The following is a 25,644-nucleotide window of genomic DNA, read 5'->3' as shown; positions in this document are numbered from 1 at the left end:
TACTTTCTTCCAGGAATGAATTTTGAAGTATTGCTTCCCTTTCCATTTCATTGAAAAGTTTGAAGAGTAATGGCAGTAGTTCTTCTCTAAATGTCTTGTAAAATTCAGCAATTAATCCATCAGGACCTGGGGTTTTCTTTGTTGGTAATTTTTTAATTGCATTTTCAATTTCACTGATTGTAATTGGGGTGTTTAAAGTGTTTTCATCTACAAACACTTTATGAGGAGGGGGTGAAGGGAGGGCAGGGGTAAGGGGAAAAATGAGAATCAAGACTTGTCATGTAGAGGTACAAGATCCCAACAATGAATTTAAATAACTGTATCCCTAAAATGTACCAATAAACTCTATTAAAGCTGAAAAAAAAAAAGAATCCTGTAAGATAGGGCATAAGAGGACATATTTAAATCTATTCTTCTGTTTTGTTATAAATTTTCACTAATGTGTATAATATGTCACACAGAAAAATACTCCATGAATTCTAAAGTAAACCTGCTCATGCCACAAGCAGTCCATGAGAAGCTGCCTCCTTACACTCCATCCCATTCACTACTACCCTCCTTTACCAAAAGTAACCCTGATCGTGGCTTCTGATGTTATAGACAAAATTTCAATATGCTTGAGCTTTAATAAATAGAGCCATATAGTATGTAAAAAATGTTTTTATCTTCTTTGTCCAACTTTGGTAATTCATAAGTATCTAAAAATCTGTCCATTTCTTCTGTGTTTTCCATTTTATTATAGTACAGCTTCTCAAAGTAGGTATTAATGATCCTCTGGATTTCTGATGGATCTGTTGTGACTTTGCCTTTTAATTTCTGATTTCCTAGATCTGAACCTTCTGTTTCCTTTTTTTGATAAGATTTGGTATGGGTTTATACATTTTATTTTTTCTTTCAAAAAACCAACTCTTTGATTCATTTATTTTTTGTATTGTTTTCTTAGTTTCCATTGCATTGATTTCTGCCCTTATCTTTGTAATTTCCTTTTGTTTGAGCTTTGGGTTTTTCTTGCTCTTATTTTTCTAGGAGTCTAAGATTCATCATTAGGTTGTTTATTTGTTGTTGCTGTATTTTCCTAGTGTGGCCATTAAGTGCTATGAATTTTCCATGTAGAACTGCTTTCATTGTGTCCCATTGATTCCTGTATGTTGTATTGGCTTTTTCATTTATTTGTAAAATCTGTCTGATTTCTCCTTTGTTTTACTCTGTGATCCATTGATTCTTCAGGAGAGTCTTGTTCAATTTCCATGTATTTGTGAAGTTCCTTTAGTTTCTTATACTATTGATTGACAGCTTTATTGCACTGTGATCTGATACTATAGAAGAATAAATTCGATTCTTTTGCATTTATTCAAACGTGTTCTGTGAGCTAGTATGTGATCTGTCTTGTTGAATGACCCATGTGCAGCTGAAAAGCATGTATATTCTGATTTTTGTAGGTGGAACCGTCTACAGACTTCTATTAAGTCCATATGTTCAAAAACTTGGAGCAGTTCTTGCATTTCATTGTTGATTTTTTGTCTAAATGATCTGTCTATTTGTGATAATGGGGTATTTAAATCCCCCTAATACTAATTGTATTAGTGCTTATTTGGTTTTTCATGTTACTTAATATTTGTTTTATGTAGTTGGGGCATTAATATTTGGTGCATATATGTTTACAATTGTCAACTCTTCCTCTTGAATTGTTCCCTTTACAAGGATGTTGTGTTCTTCTTTGTCTTTCTTAATGAGTTTTGGTTTGAAATTTACTTTATCTGAGAATAAGATTGCTACCCCTGCTTTTTTCTGGGCTCCTGATGCATGGAGAATTGTTTTCCATCCTTCCACTTTCAGTCCATGGGCTTCCTTTTGCACTAGGTGTGTTTCTTGTATACAACATATTGTTGGATTTTGCTTCTTAATCCATTCTGCCAGTCTATTTCTCTTGATTGGTGAATTGAGGCCATTAACATTGATGGTTGTAGCTGATATGTACTGACTTCTTATTGTCATGTTATTGTCCTTTTGTTGAGTCTTTTAAATTTTTTGCCCTCTCATTTTAGTTTCTGGCCTTGACTGTTTGATTTGCTCTTTTGGACCTCATGGTGTTATGAACTTCATTGTCTTTTTCTCGGTCATTGTTTAGAATTCCTTGTGGTGCTGGTTTGGTATTCATGAAGTTTCTCACGTGTTCTTTGTCATGGAAGTATCTTATTTCCCCATCCATTTTGAAAGGGAGTTTTTCAGGATGCATCAGTCCTGGTTGGAAGTTGTTTTCTTTTAGGACTTGAAATACCTCACTCCAGGCTCTCCTTGACCTGAGGGTTTGTGTTGAAAAGTCTGCTGTGATTCTGATGGGCTTTCCTTTGCATGTGATTTGTTTCTTTTCTCTTACTGCTTGTATTACTTTGTTCTTCTGTTGGGTTTCTGGGATCTTGGTTATTATATGTCTAGGTGTAGATTTTTTTTTTTTGATCGTGGCTAGTTGGAGTCCTCTATGCCTCACTTAGCTGTATGTGAAATTCTTCCTCTCTGTTTGTGAAGTTTTCCATCATCAATTCTGTGAACATGTTTTTAAAGTCATTTGCATTTTCTCCTTCTGTTTCATCAATTCCTCTCAGTCTTATGTTAGTCTCCTTTGCATCATCTAAGAGTTGTTGGATCGATTTCTCATGATCCCTTACTGATTTTAAGATACCTCTTTTTCATGGTCACTGCCTCCTATCCTATCTTCTATATATGAGATTCTATCTTTGTATTCTTTTATTTGGTTGCGTACATTTTCAATAGAGTTTTTAATCTCCTGGATATCTGGTTGAATCTGTTTTAAGGATTCCATTCCTTTCCTGTGTTGGGCATTCATTGTTTCCTTTTGTTTCTTATGGAGGGGCCTTCATGGTTTCTATTATGGTCCTGAGCTCATCTATTTTTTTTTTATCATTTTCTGTTCTAGAGTCTCGAATCATGACTTTTATTTTGCTCACTGTTTCTAGTTTATCTGTTAAATTATTTCTGTTTTGAATTTTTCTAGAGCCTGATTGTTACTTCCTGTGTTGTGAATTCTGAGTGTCCTGTTGATTCACCATCAGATTTTTCATCCTTTGCCCTCCTGTTTGCTATTGGTGAACTGGAAGTCTGTCTTTGTGCCTTCCTTAAGACTTTTCTCATTTTTACTTTTCCTGTTGCATTGTCTTTGATTCAATCTCTGGGTTGTTAAATCTTCCAGATATCATTGCGATTCAGCCCTGACTCTCTAATGACTCATAGATATTGTCACTTTCACAATATCCAAGAGAACAACTCGTCAAATGAATCCCCATCCCTTATCACAATAATACAATCAGCAGTACAACAGGATCAATCATGTCCTGCAAATTGACCAGTTGTGGTAGTCATCAATCCATCACCCCCCAATCATGCAACTTAAATTAAAATCAAGAATCAGCCCAAAATATGTTTGCAGTGAACAAACTCCTCAACATAGCATATTTACCATTTAGGATGGGGACCTAGACCTAGTGAGGATGAGAAGATTAACCAAGTAACAGAACTAGAGAAGGTTTCAAGTGAAGCCAGAGGACACAGAATGACCACATAATCTTTAGGAAATTGTAAAACTCAAAAGGGATAGACTGAGTGTGAGTATAAGAACAAGAATATATCCCCTTAACAGCAATAGGGGTTCACTTTCTTTTGAAACTTCTGACCCTTGAGTGAGGCTCAATGATAGAAAAAAAGAACATTGATAAAAAGGGAAAAATGATAAAGGAAGAAATCCGAGTTAGGGCAGGAGCAGGAACAGAAAGTGAGATGAAGGACAATATGGTGGAGCAAGACCCTGAGTTGGTGAAAGAGGACAGAAAGAAGAATTTACAGAGTGGAATGAGGAATAGAAAGAAAAGGACAAAAGAAGGCCTTTGAAGGCCTTCTTTCAGGCTATATCTCTGCTGTCATAATGTACATCATTTGCAGCCATGTGCAGAAGCAAATCCCCCTATCTTAGCTAGCCAAAGGCAGACCCCCTTGATGCCAACTGACATCAGGCCACAACAATCAATTTGAGCTCCCTGACCTCCTGCAGAGTTGAACTCTAGACAGTTCTATCACAAGTTCCCCCCCCTTTTATTTAAAGATGTTCAAATTTGGGAGCTCAGAAAAATACCCTTTATAATCAGCTATGTCTCTGCAGAGTGGGTTCAAGAACTGGCACAATCAGGAGATCTGAGAGTTGGAAGGGGGTGCAGCACCTGCAAGGCTACCCTCCTGGTGCTGGAGCAGCAATGGCAGCACCCGCAAGAGAGTGCATAGCTACCCGGACCCATAGGCTGGGCCCAGGATGGCGGAAGGAGATGCGCTGTGTGAGCTGAGCCGCTTTCCCCGGGTCTCACCTTTCTGGCTGGCATTGGAAGAGTGGCAATGGTGGTGCCTGCAAGAGAGGCTGTGGCTACCTGGACCTGGGGACTGGGCCCAGGCCGGTGGAAGCAGATGGGATGTCTGAGCTGAGCCACTTTTCCCAGATCTCACCTTGCTGGCTCAAGAGTTGGGTTTTTGAAACCATAAATAAAATTTACAAACCCTTAGCTGACCTTATAAAAAAAAGGAAAGAAAAGGCTCAGATACATGCAGTCAGGAATGAAAAAGGTGAAAGCACAACAGATAAAACAGAAATCCAGAGGATAATGAAAACCTACTTTGAGAACCTGTACTCTAATAAATTGGAAAACAGAAGAAATGGACAGATTTCTAGATACTTATGAATTACCAAAGTTGAACAAAGAAGTTAAAAACAGTTTAAACACCCCAATTACAATCAGCAAAATTGAAAATGTAATTAAATATTTACCAACAAAGAAAAGCCCAGGTCCTGAAGGATTCACTGGTGAATTTTACAAGACATTTAGAGAATAACTACTGCCATTAGTCTTCAAACTTTTCAAGGAAATTGAAAGGAAGCAATACTTCCATATTTATTCCTGGAAGCAAATATTACTTTGATTCCCAAACCAGGGAAAGATGCTTCTAAAAAAGAGAAGTACAGGACAATCTCCTTAAAGAATACAGATGCAAAAACCCTTAAGAAGATATTAGCAAAAAGAATACAGAGGATCATCAAGAAGATCATACATCCCGACCAAGTCAGATTTATTCCAGGGATGCAAGGATGGTTCAACATATGTAAGGCAATAAATATAATACATCATATTAACAGAGTCAATGACAAAAAACATATGATCCCCTCCATACATGAAGAAAAAGCACTTGACAACATTCAACACCCATTCATAATAAAAACCCTGCAAAAATTATAATAGATGGCCTATATCTCAACTTAATAAAGGCTATCTATGAAAAACCAACAGCCAACATCATATTAAATGGCAAAAAACTGAAAATTTTCTCATTAAAAGTAGAAACCAGACCAGGATGCTCTGTTTCACCACTCCTCTTTGATATAGTTCTGGAAACATTAGCCACAGTAACTAGACAAGAGAGATTAAAGAAAAAAGTTGGGAACGGAAGTTAAACTGTCATCATTTGCTGACAATATGATACTCTACATTGAAGACCTAAAACACTCCACCAAATGTCTTCTATACTTAATTGACTTTTAGCAGAGTAGTTGGATACAAGGTCAACACCCAAAAATCAACAGCCTTCTTGTACAGAATTAACAGACTCACTGAGAGAGAAATTAGGGAAAAATTCCATTCACAGTAGCATTCAAAAAAAAAAAAAAGAAGTATGTAGGAATCAATCTAAGAAAAGAAGCAAAAGACCTCTACAATGAAACCAACAGCACTCAGAAAAAAGAGATTGAAGAGGATATAAGAAAATGGAAAGATATCACCTGCTCCTGGGTAGGAAGAATCAACATAGTGAAGATGGCCATACTACAAAAACTGCTATACAGATTCAATGCAATGCCAATTGAAATTCCAACACTATATTTCACAGAACTAGAAAAAAGAATCCCAAAATTCATTTGGAACCATAAGAGACCTAGAATAGCAAAAGCCATCCTAGGCAACAAAGACATTGCAGCGGGTATAATAATTCCCAATTTGAAACAATAGTACAAAGACTCTGTGATAAAACAGCATGCTACTGGCAAAACAAACAAACAAACAAAAAACAAAACAAAACAAAACAAAAAACAGACCTGAGGATCAGTGGAACAGACTGGAAGATACAAAAACAACTGTAGCTGTAGTTAGCTACCTCATCTTTGACAGAGGACCTGACCATCCTGACTGGAGGAAAGATAGCATCTTTAATAAATGGTGTTGGAAAAACTGGATCTCAACCTGCCAAAGATTAAAACTAGACCCTTATCTTTCACCATGAACTAAAGTAAAATCCAAATGGATTAATGATCTAAACATTAAAAAAGAACTACTGAACTTGCTGGAAGATAAGTTAGGCAGAACTCTTGAAGACATTGGCAAAGGAAAACACTTTATGAACAAATCCTCAGTAGCATGAGAACTAGCAGGAAGAATCAACAACTGGGATTTCATCTTATTAAAAAGCTCTACACTGCAAAAGGAACCATGAACAGAGCTAAGAGACACTGTACAATGTGGAAAAAATTTTTACCAGCTGCTCCTCAGACAAAGGACTACTATCTGGAATATATAAAGAACTCAAAACCATCAGCACCCCCCGAAATAGAAGGGCCCAATTCAAAAATGGGCATCTGAAATGAACAGATATTTCTCAGACAAAGAAATAAAAGCATGAAGTAAATATATGAAAAAATGTTCCACATCAATGGTCATTTGAGAAATGCAGATGAAAAGAACACTGAGATTCCACCTCACCCCACAAAGAGTGGCTCCTATCAAGAAATCAACCAATAACAAATGTTGGCGGGGTTGTGAGGAGAAAGGTACCCTTCTCCGTTGTTTGTGGGAGTGCAGACTGGTGCAAGCACTATGGTAATCAATATGGAGATACCTCAGAGAGCTGGAACTAGAGGTTCCATTTGACCCAGCCATACCTCTGCTAGGTAACTTTCCAAAAGAATTAAAGGAATCATACCACACTGATATACGCACACCCATGCTTATAGTGGCACAGTTTCTAATAGTTAAATCTTGGAAACAGCCCATTCGCCCATCAGTTGGAAATTGGATAAAGAAGATGTGGTTTTTCTATAAAACGGAATAGTACTCAGCCATACAGAATTGGTAATTAGAGTTATTCATAGGAAATTGATATATATTGAAGACATACTCCTAAGTGAAATAAATAAGTCACACATGTGTAAATACTGAATAGTTTCTCTGGTGTGAGGAGCTATAATATTACATAAGATCCTAATGAGATAATTGACAACATGAAATAGCAAGAAAACGTCTAAAAGTGTAGGGAAAATGGGAAGGGTAGCAGAAAGGTAATAAGGGAAAGGAAAAAAATAGGAGAAAATGAAAAAATGGAAATAAAATGTTTGTAAATGGGGAGGGAGGAGGGGGTGAAGGAAGGGCAGGGATAAGGGGATAAAATGAGAACCAAGACCTGTCATGTCTTGGGTACTGGGTACAAGATCCCAGTAATGAATGTAACTGTACTCTATAACTAAAATGTACCAATAAACTCAATGAGGAAAAATAATAAAGAATAGCATAATGGCCTGGATATTTGCAATTTTAATGTACTTGAGTACTTCAGTTATTTTTTTTAGCAGATTTTTTTTTTTGGTACTGGGGATCAAACTCGGGACCTTGTGTTTGTGAGGGAGGTGGCAGAACCACTGAGCTAAATCCCTGGCCTTTCAGTTATTTTTAAAATAACACATATATAATATGGGTAAATATGTCATTATATAAAATCTCTTTTCTCATCCTGTGGGCAATTGAATCAATCAATTGTAATTTTTCTTTTCATGTAGACTGCTCTTGGAGATAAATATTTCACAATATGTTTTGCCAGTGGCTATGATAAGAAAATGGAATCCTGATGAAAAGAAAAGGCAATGATCATTATTGAGCACATTGATCTGTTACAGTCTAACTCATTGAGTAAAAATGCAAACTGTTCTCTGCATTTCCTGCAGTAGAAAATTATGTAATTGACCTTAGTAGCCAAATGTGTTTTTTTTTTACATAGGAGTGCAATACATGGCTATATTTTCTAGTAACAACAAAAGAAAAAGAACTCAGCAGAAACAGTTGACTGTCATGAAATTGTTCATGTTAACCTGAGACAAGTGGAATTTTTCATATTTCAATACAGTGATTGTAAATAAGTCAGCAAGTATGAAATTGATAAAGAACAGCATTGTTTAGAGTATAGAGTTTAACAAGGTCAGTTACATTTTATAGAAAATTGCAATCAAAGAAAGATAACCTTTGTGAAATTTTCTAATGAAACTAAGGAAAAAATCATTACTTCTACAGTGTAATTGAAATATTTTAATCTTAGCTTTCCAGGTGTTGAGCCCTGTGATCAGCAGAACATTTTTTGTCCCAAGACAATGGAAAACTGTAGTTTTCTGTTAAAGAGTCTTTTCAGAGCCCTCTTTATGTCTTTATTTCTCAGACTGTAGATGAATGGGTTCAGCATTGGTGTAACTACAGTGTACATCACTGAGGCTGTTGCACTTGAATGTGAGTTTTGGGCAACAGCAGAACTAAGGTACACACCTAGTGTTGTACAATAAAATAAGAAGACAACTGTGAGGTGAGATGCACAATTGGAAAAGGCTTTGTACCTCCCCTGAGTAGATGCTATTGCATGTATACAAGAAACTATCTTAGAGTAAGAGTAAAGTATGCCAGTGAGTGGCCCAATAACCAAAAACATAGCTGTAATATATACTATCACATTATTAAGAAAAGTGTCAGAACAGGCAAGATGAATTAATTGATCAAGTTCACAGAAAAAATGTGGGATCTCCACATGTGTGCAAAAGGATAGCCTTAACACCATGAAGCTTTGTAACAATGAATTCAGGGCACTGATGATCCAGGAAACAAGCACAAACAATACACAGAGCTTGGGCTTCATAATGAATCTGTAGTGCAGTGGGTGACAGATGGCCACAAAACGGTCATAAGACATCACAGCCAGGATGAAGTTGTCCAGCAGTGCAAATAATATAAAAAAATAAATCTGAGTGATACAGCCTTCATAGGATATGGCCTTGCTGAGTGTCCGGATGTTCACCAGCATTTTTGGCACAGTGGTAGAGACGAAACACATGTCTACAAAGGCCAGGTTACAAATAAAAAAGTACATGGGTGTGTGCATGTGGGTGTCTGACACTGTCACCACAATGATGAGCAGGTTTGCAACTTGAGTAATTATGTACATGGACAGGAAAAGTCCAAACATGAGGGGCTGCAGTTCTGCTTCCTCTGAAAGTCCCAGAAGAAGAAATTCTGAAATTTTTGTAATATTCTGTGTTCCCATGTGCTGTAAAGAGAAAGAAACCATGGTTGATTTCTGTTATTTCCTCTGGTGTCTCTGATTAGAATTTTCTTTACTTTGTTACTTTAAAAACATATTACATATTCTCTAGCTTTAATTAAAAACATTTCATGTATACAAAGAAAGTGAGCTGAGTTTTAAACATAGTGTACTGAAAAGTAAAATTTCCTGCAGTGCAATCATTGTGGAAAATATAAATATTAGCTGCTGGCAGAGTAATTGCCTAGCATGTGTCAGGTCATGGGTTTGGCCCTCAGTGTGAAAATTATGTATCAGAAATCTACATGAGGATTATAAAAATGTTTCCAATTTAGAAATGATAAATTATTAAGGAATAGATATGTATAATTTTATGTAATTTTAAGAAACATTCATATTATGTATTATGTGATTATAGTTGCTTTGGAGAAAATATGGTCGGATAAACAGAAATATGGTTGGAGGTGCTACCTTTATGGGGTTGCAGGAGAGAAAGGAAAACATAATACTTGAGCAATGCTCTCAAGGAAGCAGAGTGGAAGGAGACACAAGGCTATCCTTAGAAGCAAGTGTGTAGCAAGATGAATGAACAGGGGAAGGCCCTAAAGGAGGTGCTTGTTTCATCTAATATTGTTCAAAAGGAAATCAGTGTGGCAGCTAGAAGGACAGAGGGAGAAGATAAACAAATCATGTCTAATAATAATGAAGGAGGTGGACTATCAGAAGCTACTGAAATGTAAAGATTTTCAAGTTGCACAGGATATTGGTCAGTGATCCCATTGCTGGGACAAAATACCCAACGCCCATAAACTAAAAAAGAAGAGATTTTCATGGATTTAGAGCTTTAGCAGTTTCAGGCCATGATGGCCTTGCTTCAAGCGAGAAGTATCATGGTGGAGTGGCTTGGTGGAGGATTGCTGCTCACCCTCTAGGGGCAGAAGCAGAGCACAGGGGAAGAGGGTCAGTGAGAGATGCAGTCTCCCACATCAAGCCCCTAGTAACACACCTCCAACTGTGCCCCAAATCCAACAGCATGTTCAGCTATAATCATCAGGGAGTGAATTGATTGATAAGTGTTGCACCCTCTTGAGTTAATCATATCAGGAGTATTTTAATCCAGTCAAGTTGCCAATCACTACTCCCTACCACAGAGAATGTCATTTATTTCCCATACTATGTCTTGTATTTCTGTTTTAAATAGTTTTATGGGACTAAGTCTGAAATGAAAAACTGCATGTATATCATGTATAGTATAATGAGTTCAGACACACATATTCTAATGATTGTATCACCCAAATCAGTATTATTGACATATCCACCTGTGCTCATAGTGATTTTATATCTTTTTTCCTAATTATTTTTGCTAAGAGCACTCAACACGAGTCAATCCTGAGATCAAATTTTGACAAGTGGAAGATCTCATTGTTAATAATACTGTATGTTGTACTGTAAGTGACTAGAAATTAATCATCTTAAATAACTAACTTATTTTAAAAATACTTAAAAAGAAATGATATCTCGTACTTCTCCACTCCCTTCGTACTGTCATTCTATTCCATGGATACATAAATGGGATTAAACATTATTTTGACTTCAAAGGCGCATAGAGTATAAATGTGAATCCTTCCTAACTTTCCTTTTGAGGTTATCTTACAGCTTTTGGAGTTAAATGAGTCACAATTTGGCAAAAAAAGACCGTAAAAGAAAGTTTTAGGGCAATCACCTTCATGAACACAGATACAGAAATCTTCAAAATGAATTCAAAAGCACAGTAATATAATTGTTTCCAATTTGGAACACCTATAATTAATTACCACTAATCAGAGGACTGCTCAGGACATAAGACTTATATAAAATCCTCATGGAGATCTGTACTGTTTTTTTCCCCCCCAAGGTTGATCCCAGGAACACTAAAACATATACAAAATTATTTCAATGTAGTCTAGTTCGCCATAATAATTTAAGAACCGGAGATCTTATCTGCTCTACTAAATCCTGTATTTTTAAAAAGGTAACAAAATTTTAGAAAATACAGAAAATTTAAGATGCTTAGTGTTTATTTAATAAAAACAAAGATTAGATAATTAAATAGATTTAGGACTTTAAAAGTGAGTGAAAATCTTAAATCTATTCCCAAGGAAAAGAGATAAAATATCAACAAATGTATTCTATGAAGAGGACTCTCTAATTAAAGATTTAAATGACAAACTTTGGAAATTAAGTAATAAAAGCAAATATATTTAAAAATTTGGAAAAACCAGGATTTAAACTTAAAATTTCCTCATGGAATTGTAAGTGGAGTCAACTGTGCTTATATCACTAGATAGAAAGGAAGCAATAATGAAATTATGTCTTATGCATGGTTAAAATTTCTATCTCCTTGATGAGTTCTTATCAAGCATGCAGGATAGATGCACTGCCTATATTATCTTGTTTATTCTTCAGAGTAACTACATGAGGTTAATTATACAAACAGAATGAAGCCTTCTATGAGTACAAACATGGTTATGACAAAGATGAAGTTGACCTCTAATTGAGTGGATTAGAATTTACAAGACAGCGAAAAGAATTGTTACTGAAATGGATACATATTGAGGATATATTCCTAAGTGAAATAAATAAGTCAAACGTGTAAATACCAAATAGTTTCTCTGTGTGGAAAACTATTATAGTACATAAGATCCTAATGAGGTAATTGATGATGTGAAACAGGAAGAAAAGGGCTAATGGTGTAGGGAAAGTGGGAAGGGTAGAGGAAAGGTAATAAAGGAAAAAAAATAGGAGAAAATGAAAAATTGGAAATAAAGTGTTTGTAAATGGGGAGGGGAGGAGGGGATGAAGGGAGGGCATGGACAAGGGGAAAAATGAGAACCAAGACCTGTCATGCAAAGGTACAAGATCGCAATAATGAATGTAACTCTACTGCATACTTAAAATGTACCAATAAACTCAATGAGAAAAAAGAATTGTTACTGATATAATCAATCAAGAGTAAACTGATAATAATTACAAAAGCAGATATGCCATAAGACAGAAAAGGTATAAAATGTAAGTAATTGCTAAAATCATGCAGAATAATTTTCTAAATTTACAAATCAATAGAAGAAGGAAATAAGTCTGCAATTTGATTGAATAAAACATTTGAGGACAGAAAATATATTTCCACAAATTCTCAAGTGCAATTATTCATTCATACATAAAAGAATTAGATTAAATGGAAATAGTATATACTACCACTTCATTCAGTCTCACCCAATTGGACTTCATTCCTGATAGTAATAATCAGTAAACAACAAGGCACCGCTGTAAAGATAGATCAATGTACTTCTGTTTATAACATATTACATATGCTGCCAATAATTACTCAAGAAGCGAACAAGTACAACGACTCATCTATGAGCTAGTCTATCTTGATTCACAGGTGATTTCCTGTTAATTTTCTCAGCTCCCTCTATTGCTGAAGCTTTCCTGCAATACCTACTGGTTCTCAGCCTGTTGGAAGAGTTTTCTGAGAATAAAGCGCCTGAATGGAAGTATGGCTTCCTCCTTGAATAGTTGGTGATGGAGAAGGAAACTTTGAATCAGACGAGGTAGAAAGAAAGTCCCCTAGTGAGACTAGGGACTCCTTAATAAACTACCATGTCCTATCAGCTTATGATTGTATCCTCTCAGGGACTAATTAGGAGATTTACTTATCGCCTAGAATCACTGTTCATTAGGTGCATTTCTAGCTGTTCCTCCCACCACTGAGGAACTGGTCTCCTGTGGAATTTAAGTCTGAGCAGAAATGAGCTCAAAGTTGTTCTCAAGTGATACAACTAAATGTAATTGCTTTTGCAGTTAGGGAAGCAAGTATAAAAATCATATATTACCGACAAATTTATAGTCTAAGAATTATCATTAAATTATTTTCCGTTTTTGATTTCTTTATTTTTTCTTTTTGGTAACTACACTCCTTGCTAGATGGTCTTTTGACCATTTAATGATTTTGGCCCCATTGTCTAAGATTTCTATGAGTACTTGGTAGAGCTGATTTGTTGATCATTAATTTTTTTAGTATAGTGTATCATTATCTTTATTTTTTCTTTTATTGAGTTTATTGGTACATTTAGGTATACAGTACAATTACATTCATTATTGGGATCTTGTACCTTTACATGACAGGTCTTGGTTCTTATATTTTTCCCCTTGTGCATGCCCTCCCTTCACCCTCCCTCCCCATTTACAAACATTTTATTTCCATTTTTTCATTTTGTCCTATTTTTTCTTTTCCCTTATTACCTTTCCCCTTCCCTTCCCACTTTCCCTACACCTTTAGCCCCTTTCTTCCTATTTCACATGGTAAATTATCTCATTAGGATCTATGTACTATTATAGCTTTTCACACCAGAGAAACTATTTAGTATTTTAGGAGTATATCTTCACTATGTATCAATTTTCCTATGAATAACTCTAATTTCTCATTCTTTATGGCTGAGTAGTACTCTGTTTTATAGAAAAACAACATTTTCTTTATCCAATTTCCAACTGATGGGCAAATGGGCTGTTTCCAAGATTTAACTATTAGAAACTGTGCCACTATAAACATGGGTGTGCATATATCAGTGTGGTATGATTCCTTTAATTCTTTTGGAAAGTTACCTAGCAGAGGTATGGCTGGGTCAAATGGAGCCTCTAGTCCCAGCTCTTTGAGGTATCTCCATATTGATTTCCATAGTGGTTGCACTAGTCTGTAGTTCCACCAACAATGGAGAAGGGACCTTTCTCCCCACAACCCCACCAACATTTGTTATTGGTTGATTTCTTGATAGGAGCCATTCTTTGTGGGGTGATGTGGAATCTCAGTTTTGTTTTCATCTGCATCTCTCGAGTGACCAGTGATGTGGAACATTTCTTCATATATTTACTTGATGCTTTTACTTCTTTGTCTGAGAAATGTCTATTAATTTCAGATGCCCATTTTGGAATTGGGTCTTTATGTTTGGGGGGCTGATTGTTTTGAGTTCTTTATATATTCTAGGCAATAGTCCTTTGTCTGAGGAGTAGCTGGTAAATTTTTTTTCCCATATTATAGGTTGTCTTTTAGTTCTGTTGATGGTTTCTTTTTCAGTGCAGAAGCTTTTTAATAAGATGAGATCCCAGTTGATGATTGTTTCTGCTAGTTCCCATGCTTCTGAGAACTTGTTCATAAAGTCTTTTCCTATGCCAATGCCTTCAAGAGTTCCTCCTAATTTATCTTCCAGCAAGTTTAGTGTTTCTGTTTTTATATTTAGATATTTAATCCACTTAGATTTTACTTTAGTGCATGGTGAAAGATAAGGGCCTAGTTTTAATCTTTGGCAGGTTGAGATCCAGTTTTTCCAACACCATTTATTAAAGAGGCTATCTTTCTTCCAGTCGGGATGGTCAGCTCCTCTGTCAAAGATGAGGTAGCTGAGTACATCTGAAGTTGTTTTTCTGTCTTCCAGTCTATTCCATTGATCCTCAGGTCTGTTTCTTTACCAGTAACATGCTGTTTTTATCACAGTGGCTTTGTAGTATAGTTTCAAATGGGGAATTGTTATGCCCACTGCCATGTGTCTGTTGCCTAGGATGGCTTTTGCTATTCTAGGTCTCCTATGGTTCCAAATGAATTTTTGGATTCTTTTTTCTAGTTCTGTGAAGTAGAGTGTTGGAATTTCAATTGGCATTGCATTGAATGTGTATAGCAGTTTTGGTAGCATGGCCATTTTCACTATGTTGATTCTTCCTACCCAGGAGCGGAGGATATCTTTCCATTTTCTTATATTCTCTTTGATCTCTTTTTTCAGACTGCTGTAGTTTTCATTGTAGAGTATTTTTATTTCTTTTGTTAGACTGATTCCTAGATACTTCACTTTTTGCATGCTACAGTGAAAGGAATTTTTTCCCTAATTTCTCTCTCAGTGAGTCTGTTTTTGTACAAGAAGGCTATTGATTTCTGTGTGTTGACCTTGTATCCAGCTACTCTGCTAAAAGTATCAATTAAGTCTAGAAGTCTTTTGGTAGAGTTTTTTGGGTCTTCAATGTAGTATATCATATTATCAGCAAATAATGACTGTTTAACTTCTTCCTTCCCTACCTTTATTGCTTTGATTTCTTTCTCTTGTCTAATTGCTATGGCTGATGTTTCCAGTAAGATATCAAAGAGGAGTGGTGATAGTAGGCATCCTTGTCTTTTCTTGATTTTTAACGAGAAGGCTTTTAGTTTTTGGCCAATTAATATGATGTTTGCTGTTCATTTTTCATAGATAGCCTTTATTAAACTGAGATATAAACCATCTATTCCAGTTTTTTGCAGGGTATTTATCATGAATGGGTGTTGAATTTTGTCAAATTCTTCTTCTGCACCTATCAAGAGGATCATATGGATTTTGTCCTTGACTCTGTTAATGTAGTTTATTATATTTATTGATTTATGTATGCTGAACCATCCTTGCATCCCTGGAATAAATCTGACTTGGTCAGGATGTGTGATCTTCTTGATGATCCTCTGTATTCTGTTTGCAAGTATCTTATTAAGGATTTTTGCATCTATATTCATTAAGGTGATTGGCCTGTCATTCTCTTTTTTAGTTGTTTCTTTCCCTGGTTTGGGAATCAAAGTGATATGGCCTGTCATTCTCTTTTTTAGTTGTTTCTTTCCCTGATTTGGGAATCAAAGTGATACTTTATTCCAGGAATGAATTTGGAAGTATTGCTTCCCTTTCAATTTCATTGAAAAATTTGAAGAGTAATGGCAGTAGTTCTTCTCTAACTGTATTTTAAAATTCACCTGGGAATCCTTCAGGACCTGGGCTTTTCTTTGTTCCTAAATGTTTAATTACATTTTCAATTTCACTGATTGTAATTAGAGTGTTTAAAATGTTTTTATCTTCTTTGTTCAAATTTATAAGTACCTAGAAATCTGTCCATTTCTTTCGTGTTTTCCATTTTGTTAGAGTACAGGTTCTCAAATTAGGTATTAACTATCCTCTGAATTTCTGTTGGATCTGTTGGGATTCACCTTTTTCATCCCTAATTGCATGGATCTGAGCCATTTCTTTCCTTTTTTTTTTGATAAGGGTAGTTAAGGGTTTATCAGTTTCATTTATTCTTTCAAAAAAGCAGAGGTAAGGGGAAAAAAATGAGAATCAAGACTTGCCATGTAAAGGTACATGATCCCAACAATGAATGTAACTGTACTGTATCCCTAAATGTACCAATAAACTCAATAAAAAAAAAAGCAACTCTTTGATTCATTAAATTTTTGTATTGTTTTCTTAGTTTCCACTGCATTGATTTCTGCTACGATCTTTATAATTTCCTTTCTTTTTCTAGTTTTGGTTTTTTCTTCTTATTTTTCTAGGAGTGTAAGGGTCATCATTAGGTTGTTTATTTGAGCTCACTCTGTTTTCTTAGTGTGGCCATTCAGCGCTATGAATTTTACACGTAGAACTCCTTCCATTGTTTCCCATAGATTCCTGTATTTTGTATTGGCATTTTCATTTATTTGTAAAAAGTGCCTGATTTCTTATTTAATTTTCTCTGTGATCCATTGATTGCTCAGGAGAGTGTTGTTCAGTTTCCATGTGTTTGTGAAGTTCCTACAGTTTCTTGTGTTATTGATCTCCAGCTTGATTGTACTATGATCTGATAATATACAGGGAATAACTTTTATTCTTTTACATTTATTCAAACCTGTTCTGTGAGCTAGTATGGGATCTATCTTCGAGAATGACCGATGTGCAGCTGGAAAGAATGTGTATTCTGATTTTGTGGAGTGGAACATTCTATAGACATCTGTTATGTCCATGTTTCAAAAGCTTGGTTCAGTTCTAGTATTTTGTTGTTGATTTTTTGCCTAGATGATCTGCCTATTTGTTAAGTGGGGTATTAAGATCCCCCACTGCAATTGTATTAGTGTTTATTTGTTTTTTTATGCTTCTTAATTTTTTTTATATAGTTGGGGGCATTGATAGTTGGTGCATATGTTTATGATTGTCATATCTTCCTCTTGAATTCTTCCCTTCAAAAGGATGTCATGGCCTTCTTTGTCTCATTTAAGCAGTTTTGGTTTGAAATTTACTTTGTCTGCGAATAAGATTGCTACCCCTTCTTTTTTTCTGGGCTCCTGACGCATGGAGAATTGTTTTTCATCCTTTCACTTTCAGTCTATGGGCTTCTTTTTGCACAAGGTGTGTTTATTTTTTTTTTCTTTTTATTGAGTTTATTGGTACAATCTAGGTATACAATACAGTTACATTCATCATTGGGATCCTGTACCTTTACATAATAGGTCTTGATTCTCATTTTTGACCCTTGTCCCTGCCCTCCCTTCACCCCCTCCTTCCCTCCCCATTTACAAACACTTTATTTCCATTTTTTCAGTTTCTCATATTTTTTTCCTCTCCCTTATTACCTTTAACCCCCCCCTTCCCACTTTTCCTACATCTTTAGCACTTTACTTCCTATTTCACATTATTAATTATCTCATTAGGATCCTGTGTACTATTATAGTTTTTCACACCAGAGAAGCTATTCGGTATTTCAGTTAAAGAAATCTCTATATGAACATTAAAAATAGGGAATCCTAAAATAAAACTAAAAAGGAAAGTAAAAGAGAAAAGGCAATGATGTAACATTAAAATAATCCTTAATTCTGGAGATGAAAATGGTCCCTTAACATATTTAAATTGCTTCTTGCTCTTATAGTCTTATTTTATTCTTTTTTTCATTATTTTAAGAATGCTTTATTAGTTTCTGTAATCAAACCCATGTAGATATGACCTTACATATTCAGTACAATGCATTACCCCTGTACACATGGAATAAAAAAAATAAAAAAGAAAATAAAAAATTAACATTTCTAGACCAATGTGGCTGTCCATTTCTGTACAATGCCAACTCAACACAGTAAATTGAGATGTTTTTCCGAAGTTAACAGCACCGTTAAAGTTTCCCAAATCCCAAAAATCGATAGCAGCAATAGATTTTCCAGGTTCTGCAGTCATATGAACAATATTATAGATATTCAGCACATTCCATTAAACAAAACAAAACAAAACCAAAAAAAAAAAAAAGAAAGAAAAGAATATATCCAGAAAATCGCAAAGTTCTGTTGCTGTTATGGTACCTGGTACCATGTTTTCTATTAGCATTTTAATCATCATCTGGAAAGAGAACATTCTAGAGTAATATCATTAAATGTAGCTCTGATAAAGCACAGTAACTACTATTTATCATAAAGCAGGTACAAGATATTTTACATTTACAGAGGTATGATACAGTACTGTCCTAACTCAATAATACTAGAATAAGTTTTGGTTTGAAATTTGCTTTGTCTGTAAATAAGATTGTTACCTCTGTTTTTTTCTGGGCTCCTGTCACATGGAGAATTGTTTTCTATTCTTTCACTTTCAGTCTATGGGCTTTTTGCTCTAGGTGTGTTTCTTTTATACAACATATTGTTGGATTTTGCTTCTTATTCCATTTTGCCAGTCTATTTCTCTTGATTGGCGAGTTGAAGCCATTGACCTTGATGGTTATAACTGATATGTACTGAGTTATTATTTACATGTTATTGGCCTTTTATTGACTCTTTTTACTTTTTCACCTTCTGCTTTTAATTTCTTGCCTTGCCTATTTGATTTGCTCTGTTAGGCCTCTTGGTGTTGTTGCCTTCATTGTCTTTTTCTAGGACCTTTTTTAGAAGGTCCTAAAACCAGCTTGTAGTGCTGGTTTGGTATTCATGTAGTTTCTCAGTTGTTCTTTGTCTTGGAAATGTCTTATTTCCCCATCCATTTTGAAAGAGAGTTTTGTAGGATACATCAGTCTAGGTTGGTGGTTGTTCTCTTTTAGTACTTGAAATATCTCATTCCAGGCTCTCCTTGTCCTAAGGGATTGTGTTGAAAAGTCTGCTGTGATTCTGATGGGCTTTCCTTTGCATGTGATTTGTTTGTTTTCTCTTATTGCTTATAGTATTTTGTTCTTCTGTTGGGTTTCTGGGATCTTGATTATTATATGTCTAGGTGTAGATTTTTTTGATTGTATCTAGTTGGGGTCCTATACACCTCAGTTATCTGAATGTCAAATTCTTCCCTTGTGTTTGGGAAGTTTTCTGTCATTAATTCTGTGAACAGCTTTTAAAAGTTATTTTCATTTTCTCCTTCTACTTCATGGATTCCTATCAGTCTATATTATTCTTCTATGCATCATCTAGGAGGTGTTGAATTGATTTCTTATGAACCCTTACTTTTTTTTTGTACTATGGAGAATCCAACTAGGGACCTTGTGCTTGAGAGGCAGGTAGTGGAACCACAGAGCTAAATCCCTGGCCCTCCCTTACTGTTTTTAAGAGACCTCTCTTTTCATGGTTACTGTCCTCGATCCTATATTCTATATCTGAGAGTCTATCTTTGCATATTTTTATTCTGTTGCATACACTTTCAATAGAATTTTTAATCTCCTGGATATCCTTTTGAATCATTTAATGCATTCCATTTGTTTTCTATATTGTTTCCATTTATTGTTGCATTTATTGTTTCCATTTCTTTCTTTTTTTTAGCTTTAATTGAGTTTATTGGTACATTTTAGGGATACAGTACAGTTACATTCATTGTTGGGATCTTGTACCTCTGCATGACAAGTCTTGATTCTCATTTTTTCCCCTTACCCCTGCCCTCGCTTCACCCCCTCATCCCCTCCCCATCCAGAAACACTTTATTTTCATCATCTCACATTTTTTTCTTTCCCCTTATTACCCTTCCCCTACCCATCCCACCTTCCCTACGCCTTTAGCTCCTTTCTTCTCATTTCCATTTCTTTCTTATGCTGGGCCTTTATGGTTTCAATCATGTACTGAGCTCATCTATTTTTTTTTTCAATTTCTGTTCTATAGTCTCAAAGCATGACTTTCATTTTGCTCACCATCTCTATGTTTATCTGGGAAACTGTTTCTCTTTTGAATTTTTCTAGAGCCTGATTGATCTTTTTTGTTACTTCCTGTGCTGTGAGTTCAGAGTGTCATGGTGGTTCACTATCAGACTTTTCATCCTCCTTTACCTTGCAGTTTGCCATTGGTGAACTGGACTACTGTCTTTGTGTCTTGCTTAAGTGTTTTCTCATTTTTATTTTTGCTTTTGCGTTGTCTTGATTTAATTTCTGGGTTATTACTTACATCTTCCTGATATCGTTGCACTTTAGCTTTTGAGTCCTAATGACTCATAGACATTCTCATTTTCACAATATCAGGGAAAACAACTCTTTAAATCAATCCCAATCCTTTATCCCAATCCACACAATCAGCAACAGAATAGGATCAAGTACAATTTGTAAATTGACCACTGTGGTTGTCACTAATCTATCACCTTTAAACCATGTGAATTAAATTAAAATCAAGAAGCAGCCCAAAATATGTTTTCAGTGAATACACTTTTCAATATAGCATCTTTACCATTTAGGATGGGGGCTTAGACAGCATTAAGATGAGAGGAGTAGATACATAAAAGAATTGGAGAAGGTTTCAAGTGAAGACAGAGGACATAGAATGACCACACAATCTTTAGGAAACTGTCATTTATTTTTTAATTGAGTTTATTGGTACATTTTAGGTGTACAGTACAGTTACATTCATTATTGGGATGTTGTACTTTTACCTGACAGTTCTTGGTTCTCATTTTTTTCCTTGAGGAAACTGTTAAATTCAAAAGTGATAGACAGAGTGTAAGTATAAGGACAAAAATATATCCCCTTAACAATAATAGGGACTAAGTTTCCCTTGAAACTATTGACCCTTGAGTGAGGTAAAATTATAGAAAAAAAGAACATAAAGAAAAAAGAAAAAATGATAATGGAAGAAATCTGAGTTAGGGTAGGATCAAGAACAGAACGGGAGACTAGGGATAATGTGGTGGAGCAAGAGACTGCATTGGTGAAAGAGGACAGAAAAAAGAAGTATTTGCAGAGTCGAATGAGGAAAATAAAAAAAATGACTTTTAAGGGTCTCTTTCAGACTATTTTTCTGCTGTCATAATATACAATGTGCACAGCCATGTGCAGAATCAAATCCCCTGTTCTCAGCTAGGTGATGGCAGACCCCCTATGATGCAGACTGACCTCAGGCTGCAAGGCCCAAATTGAGTTCTCCGACTTCCTGCAGGGGTGAACTCCACACAGTTCTAATACAGGTTTCCCCTGCCCTTTCTTTAAAGATGTTCAAAGTTGGGAGCTCAGAGAAATACCCTTTATGACCATCTCTGCCTCTGGAGAGTGGGTCCAAAGACTGGCACAATCAGGAGGTGTGACAGTGAGGGGGGTGGGGTTCAGTGGCACCCGGGTGGCTATCTTCCTGATGTAGGAGTGATGTTGGCGGCCCAGCCAGAGAGGACGGGGCTAGCAGACCCGAGGTCTGGTCCCAGGAAGGCCAGAGAGAAAGCTGATGTTGGAGCATCTTTCCCAAATCTCACCTTCCTGGTACTGGGGCGGCAATGCTAATTTCTCATTCTTTATGGCTGAGTAGTATTCCATTCTATAGAAAACCCACATCTTCTTTATCTTATCTCCAACTGATGCACTTACTTCTTTTATTTATTTAATTTGCTCATTTCACTGTTTTCTCTTCCTTCCCAACTATATAAAACAAATATTAAATAACATGAAAAACCAAATAAGCACTAATAGAATTGCAGTGGGGGATCTAAATACCCCACTATCACAAATAGACAGATCATCTAGGCAAAAAATCAACAACAAAATACTAGAACTGAACCAAGCTTTTGAATGCATGGATGTATTAGACATCTATAGAGTGTTCCACCCCACAAAACCAGAATATACATTCTTTATGGCTGCACATGGGTCATTCTCCAAGATAGACCACATACTACCTCACAGAACAGGTTTGAATAAATTCAAAAGAATCGAAGATATTCCCTGTATATTATCAGATCATATTGCAATTAAGCTGGAGATCAATAGCACAAAAACTGTAGGAACTTCACAAACACATGGAAACTGAACAACACTCTCCTGAATAATCAATGGATCACAGAGGAAATTAAGGCAAAATCAGACACTTTTTACAAATAAATGAAAATGCTAATACAAAATACAGGAATCTATGGGACAAAACGAAAGCAGTTCTACTTGGAATGTTCATAGCATTGAATGCCCACATTGGGCAAACAGAGCAATCTCAAATAAACAACCTAATTATGAGTCTTAGACTCCTAGAAAAACAAGATAAAGAAAAACCCAAAGCTCAAAAAAGAGAGGAAATTATAAACATTAGAGCAGAAATCAATGCAATGGAAATGAAGAAAACAATACAAAAAATAAATGAATTGAAGAGTTGGTTTTTTAAAAGAATGAATAAAATTGATAAATGCTTGGCTAACCTTATCAAAAAAAAAAAAGAAAAAAAAGGGAAAGTAAAGGCTCATATCCATGCAATGAGGAATGAAAAAGGTGAAGTCCCAACAGATCCAACAGAAATCCAGAGGATAGTCAATACCTACTTTGAGAACCTGTACTCTAACAAAATGGAAAACACAGAAGAAACTGACAGATTTCTAGACAGTTATGAATTACCAAAGTTGAACAAAGAGGATAAAAATATTTTAAACATCCCAATTGCAATCAGTGAAATTGAAAATGTAATTAAAAATTTACCAGCAAAGAAAAGCCCAGGTCCTGATGGATTCACAGCTGAATTTTACAAGACATTTAGAGAATAACTACTGCCATTACTCTTCCAAATTTTTGATGAAATTGAAAGGGATGCAATACTTCCAAATTCATTCCTGGAAGCAAGTATTAGTTTGATTCTGAAACCTGGGAAAGATGCAACTAAGAAGGAGCACTACAAGGGCTGGGGATTTAGCTCAGTGGTTTCGGTGCCTGCCTTGCAAGCACAAGGACCTGAGTTGGATCCCTGCTTACAAAAAATAAATAAATAAATAAATAAATAAATAAATAAAAGAGAAATACAAGCCAATCTCCTTAATGAATATAGATGCAAAAATCCTTAATAAGATACTTGCAAACAGAATACAGAGCATCATCAAGAAAATCATACATCTTGACCAAGTTGGATTTATTCCAGGGATACAAGGATGGTTCAACATATATGTCAGTAAATGTAATACACTAAATTAACAAAGTCAAGGACATCTATCCTCTCGATAGATGCAGAAAAAGCATTTGACAAAATTCAACAAACATTCCTGATAAAATCCCTGCAAAACATTGGAATAGATGGTCTACATCTCAACTTAATAAATGCTATCTGTGAATAACCAGCAACCAATATCATATTAATTGGCCCAAAATTGAAAACCTTAATGTTAAAATCAGGAAGAAGATCAGGATGCCCTGTATCACCATGCCTTTTCGATATAGTTCTGATAACATTAGCCATAGCAATTAGACAAGAGAAAGAAATTAAAGCAATACAGGTAGGAAAGGAAGAAGTTAAACTGTCATTATTTGCTGATGATATGTTACTGTACATTGCAGACCCAAAAACCTCTACCAAAAGACTTCTAGACTTAATTGACACTTTTAGCAGAGTAGCTGGATACAAGGTCAATACACAAAAATCAATATCCTTCTTGTACACAATTAACAGACTCACTGAGAGAGAAATTAGGGAAAAAAATTCCTTTCACAATAGCATCCAAAAAAATGAAGTATCTAGGAATCAAAACTAACAAAAGAAGCAAAAATTCTCTACAATGAAAACTACAGCACTCTGAAGAAAGAGATCAAAGAGGATATAAGAAAATGGAAAGATGTTGCCTGCTCCTGGGTCGGAAGAATCAACATAGTGAGAATGGCCATACTACCGAAACTACTATACAGATTCAATGCAATGCCAATTGAAATTCCAACACTATATTTCACAGAGTAAGAACGAAGAATCCAAAAATTCATTTGGAACCAGAAGAGACCTAAAACAGCTAAAGCCATCCTAGGCAACAGACACATGGCAGTGGGTATAAAAATTCCCAATTTGAAACTATACAAAAATACACTGAGATAAGAACAGCTTGCTACTGGCAAAGAAACAGATCTGAGGATCAGTGATATAGATTGCAAGATAGAAAAATAGCTCCAGATGCATTCAGCTATCTCATCTTTGATAGAGGAGCTGACCACCCCAACTGGAGGAAAGTAAGCCTCTTTAATAAATGCTATTGGACAAACTTGATTTCAACCTGCCAAAGATTAAAACTAGACCCTTATCTTTCACCATGAACTAAAGTAAAATCCATTTGGATTAAAGATCTAAATATTAAAACAGAAACACTAAACTTACTGGAAGATAAGTTAGGCAGAATTCTTGAAGGCATTGGCATAGGAAAAGACTTTATGAACAAATCCTCAGTAGCACAGGAACTATCAGAAAGAATCAACAACTGGGATCTCATCTTATTAAAAAGCTTCTACATTGTGAAAGAAACTATCAACAGAACTAAGAAACAACCTACAATGTGGGAAAATTTTTGTTTGGTGTTTTGATACAGGGTCTCACTGGAAAAAGTTTTTACCCGCTGCTCCTCAGACAAAGGACTATTATCTAGAATATATAACAAACTCAAAAACAATCAGCCCCCCAAATATAAAGACCCAATTCCAAAATGGGCCTCTGAAATGAACAGACATTTCTCAGACAAAGAAATAAAAGCAGCAAGTAAATATATGAAAAAATGTTTCACTTCACTGGTCATTCAAGAGATGCAGATAAAACAACACTGAGATTTCACCTCACCCCACAAAGAATGGGTGCTATCAAGAAATCACACAATAAGAAATGTTGGTGCGGTTGTGGGGAGAAAGCAACCCTTCTTCATTATTGGTGGGAGTGCGGAGTAGTGGAACCACTATGGAAATCAATATAGAGATCCGTCAAAGGGCTGGGACTAGTGGTTCCATTTGACCCAGCCATCCCTCTGCTGGATATCTTTCCAAAAGTATTAAGAGAATCATATCACAGTGATACATGCACACCTACATTTATAGCAGCACAGTTAGTAATAGGTAAAATTTGGAAACAGCTCATTTGCCTATCAGGTGGAAACTGGATAAAGATGTGGTTTTTCTATAAAATGGAATACTGCTCAGCCATAAAGAATGAGAAGTTAGAGTCACTCATAGGAAAATGGATACATTTTGAGGATATACTCCTAAGTGAAATAAATAAGTCACACATGTGTAAATATGGAATAGCTTCACTGGTGTGAGAAACTACAA

General features: G+C 35.6%; 1 protein-coding gene across 1 annotated transcript; it reads right to left on the bottom strand.

The window, feature by feature from the left end:
• Window positions 1-8,430: 8,430 nt before the first annotated feature.
• Window positions 8,431-9,396, bottom strand: LOC104851103 (olfactory receptor 7A17-like). The gene has a single exon (XM_010608262.1). It carries the CDS (start codon window positions 9,394-9,396, stop codon window positions 8,431-8,433), a length of 966 nt encoding a protein of 321 aa, XP_010606564.1.
• Between the last annotated feature and the right edge of the window lie 16,248 nt (window positions 9,397-25,644).

The sequence above is a fragment of the Fukomys damarensis genome, unplaced genomic scaffold (assembly GCF_012274545.1).
Source record: "Fukomys damarensis isolate Sample0158 unplaced genomic scaffold, DMR_v1.0_HiC HiC_scaffold_30, whole genome shotgun sequence".
Lineage (NCBI taxonomy): Eukaryota > Metazoa > Chordata > Mammalia > Rodentia > Bathyergidae > Fukomys > Fukomys damarensis.
The sequence above is the reverse complement of the archived record's forward strand: the minus strand, read 5'-3'. Positions and strand labels throughout refer to the sequence as shown.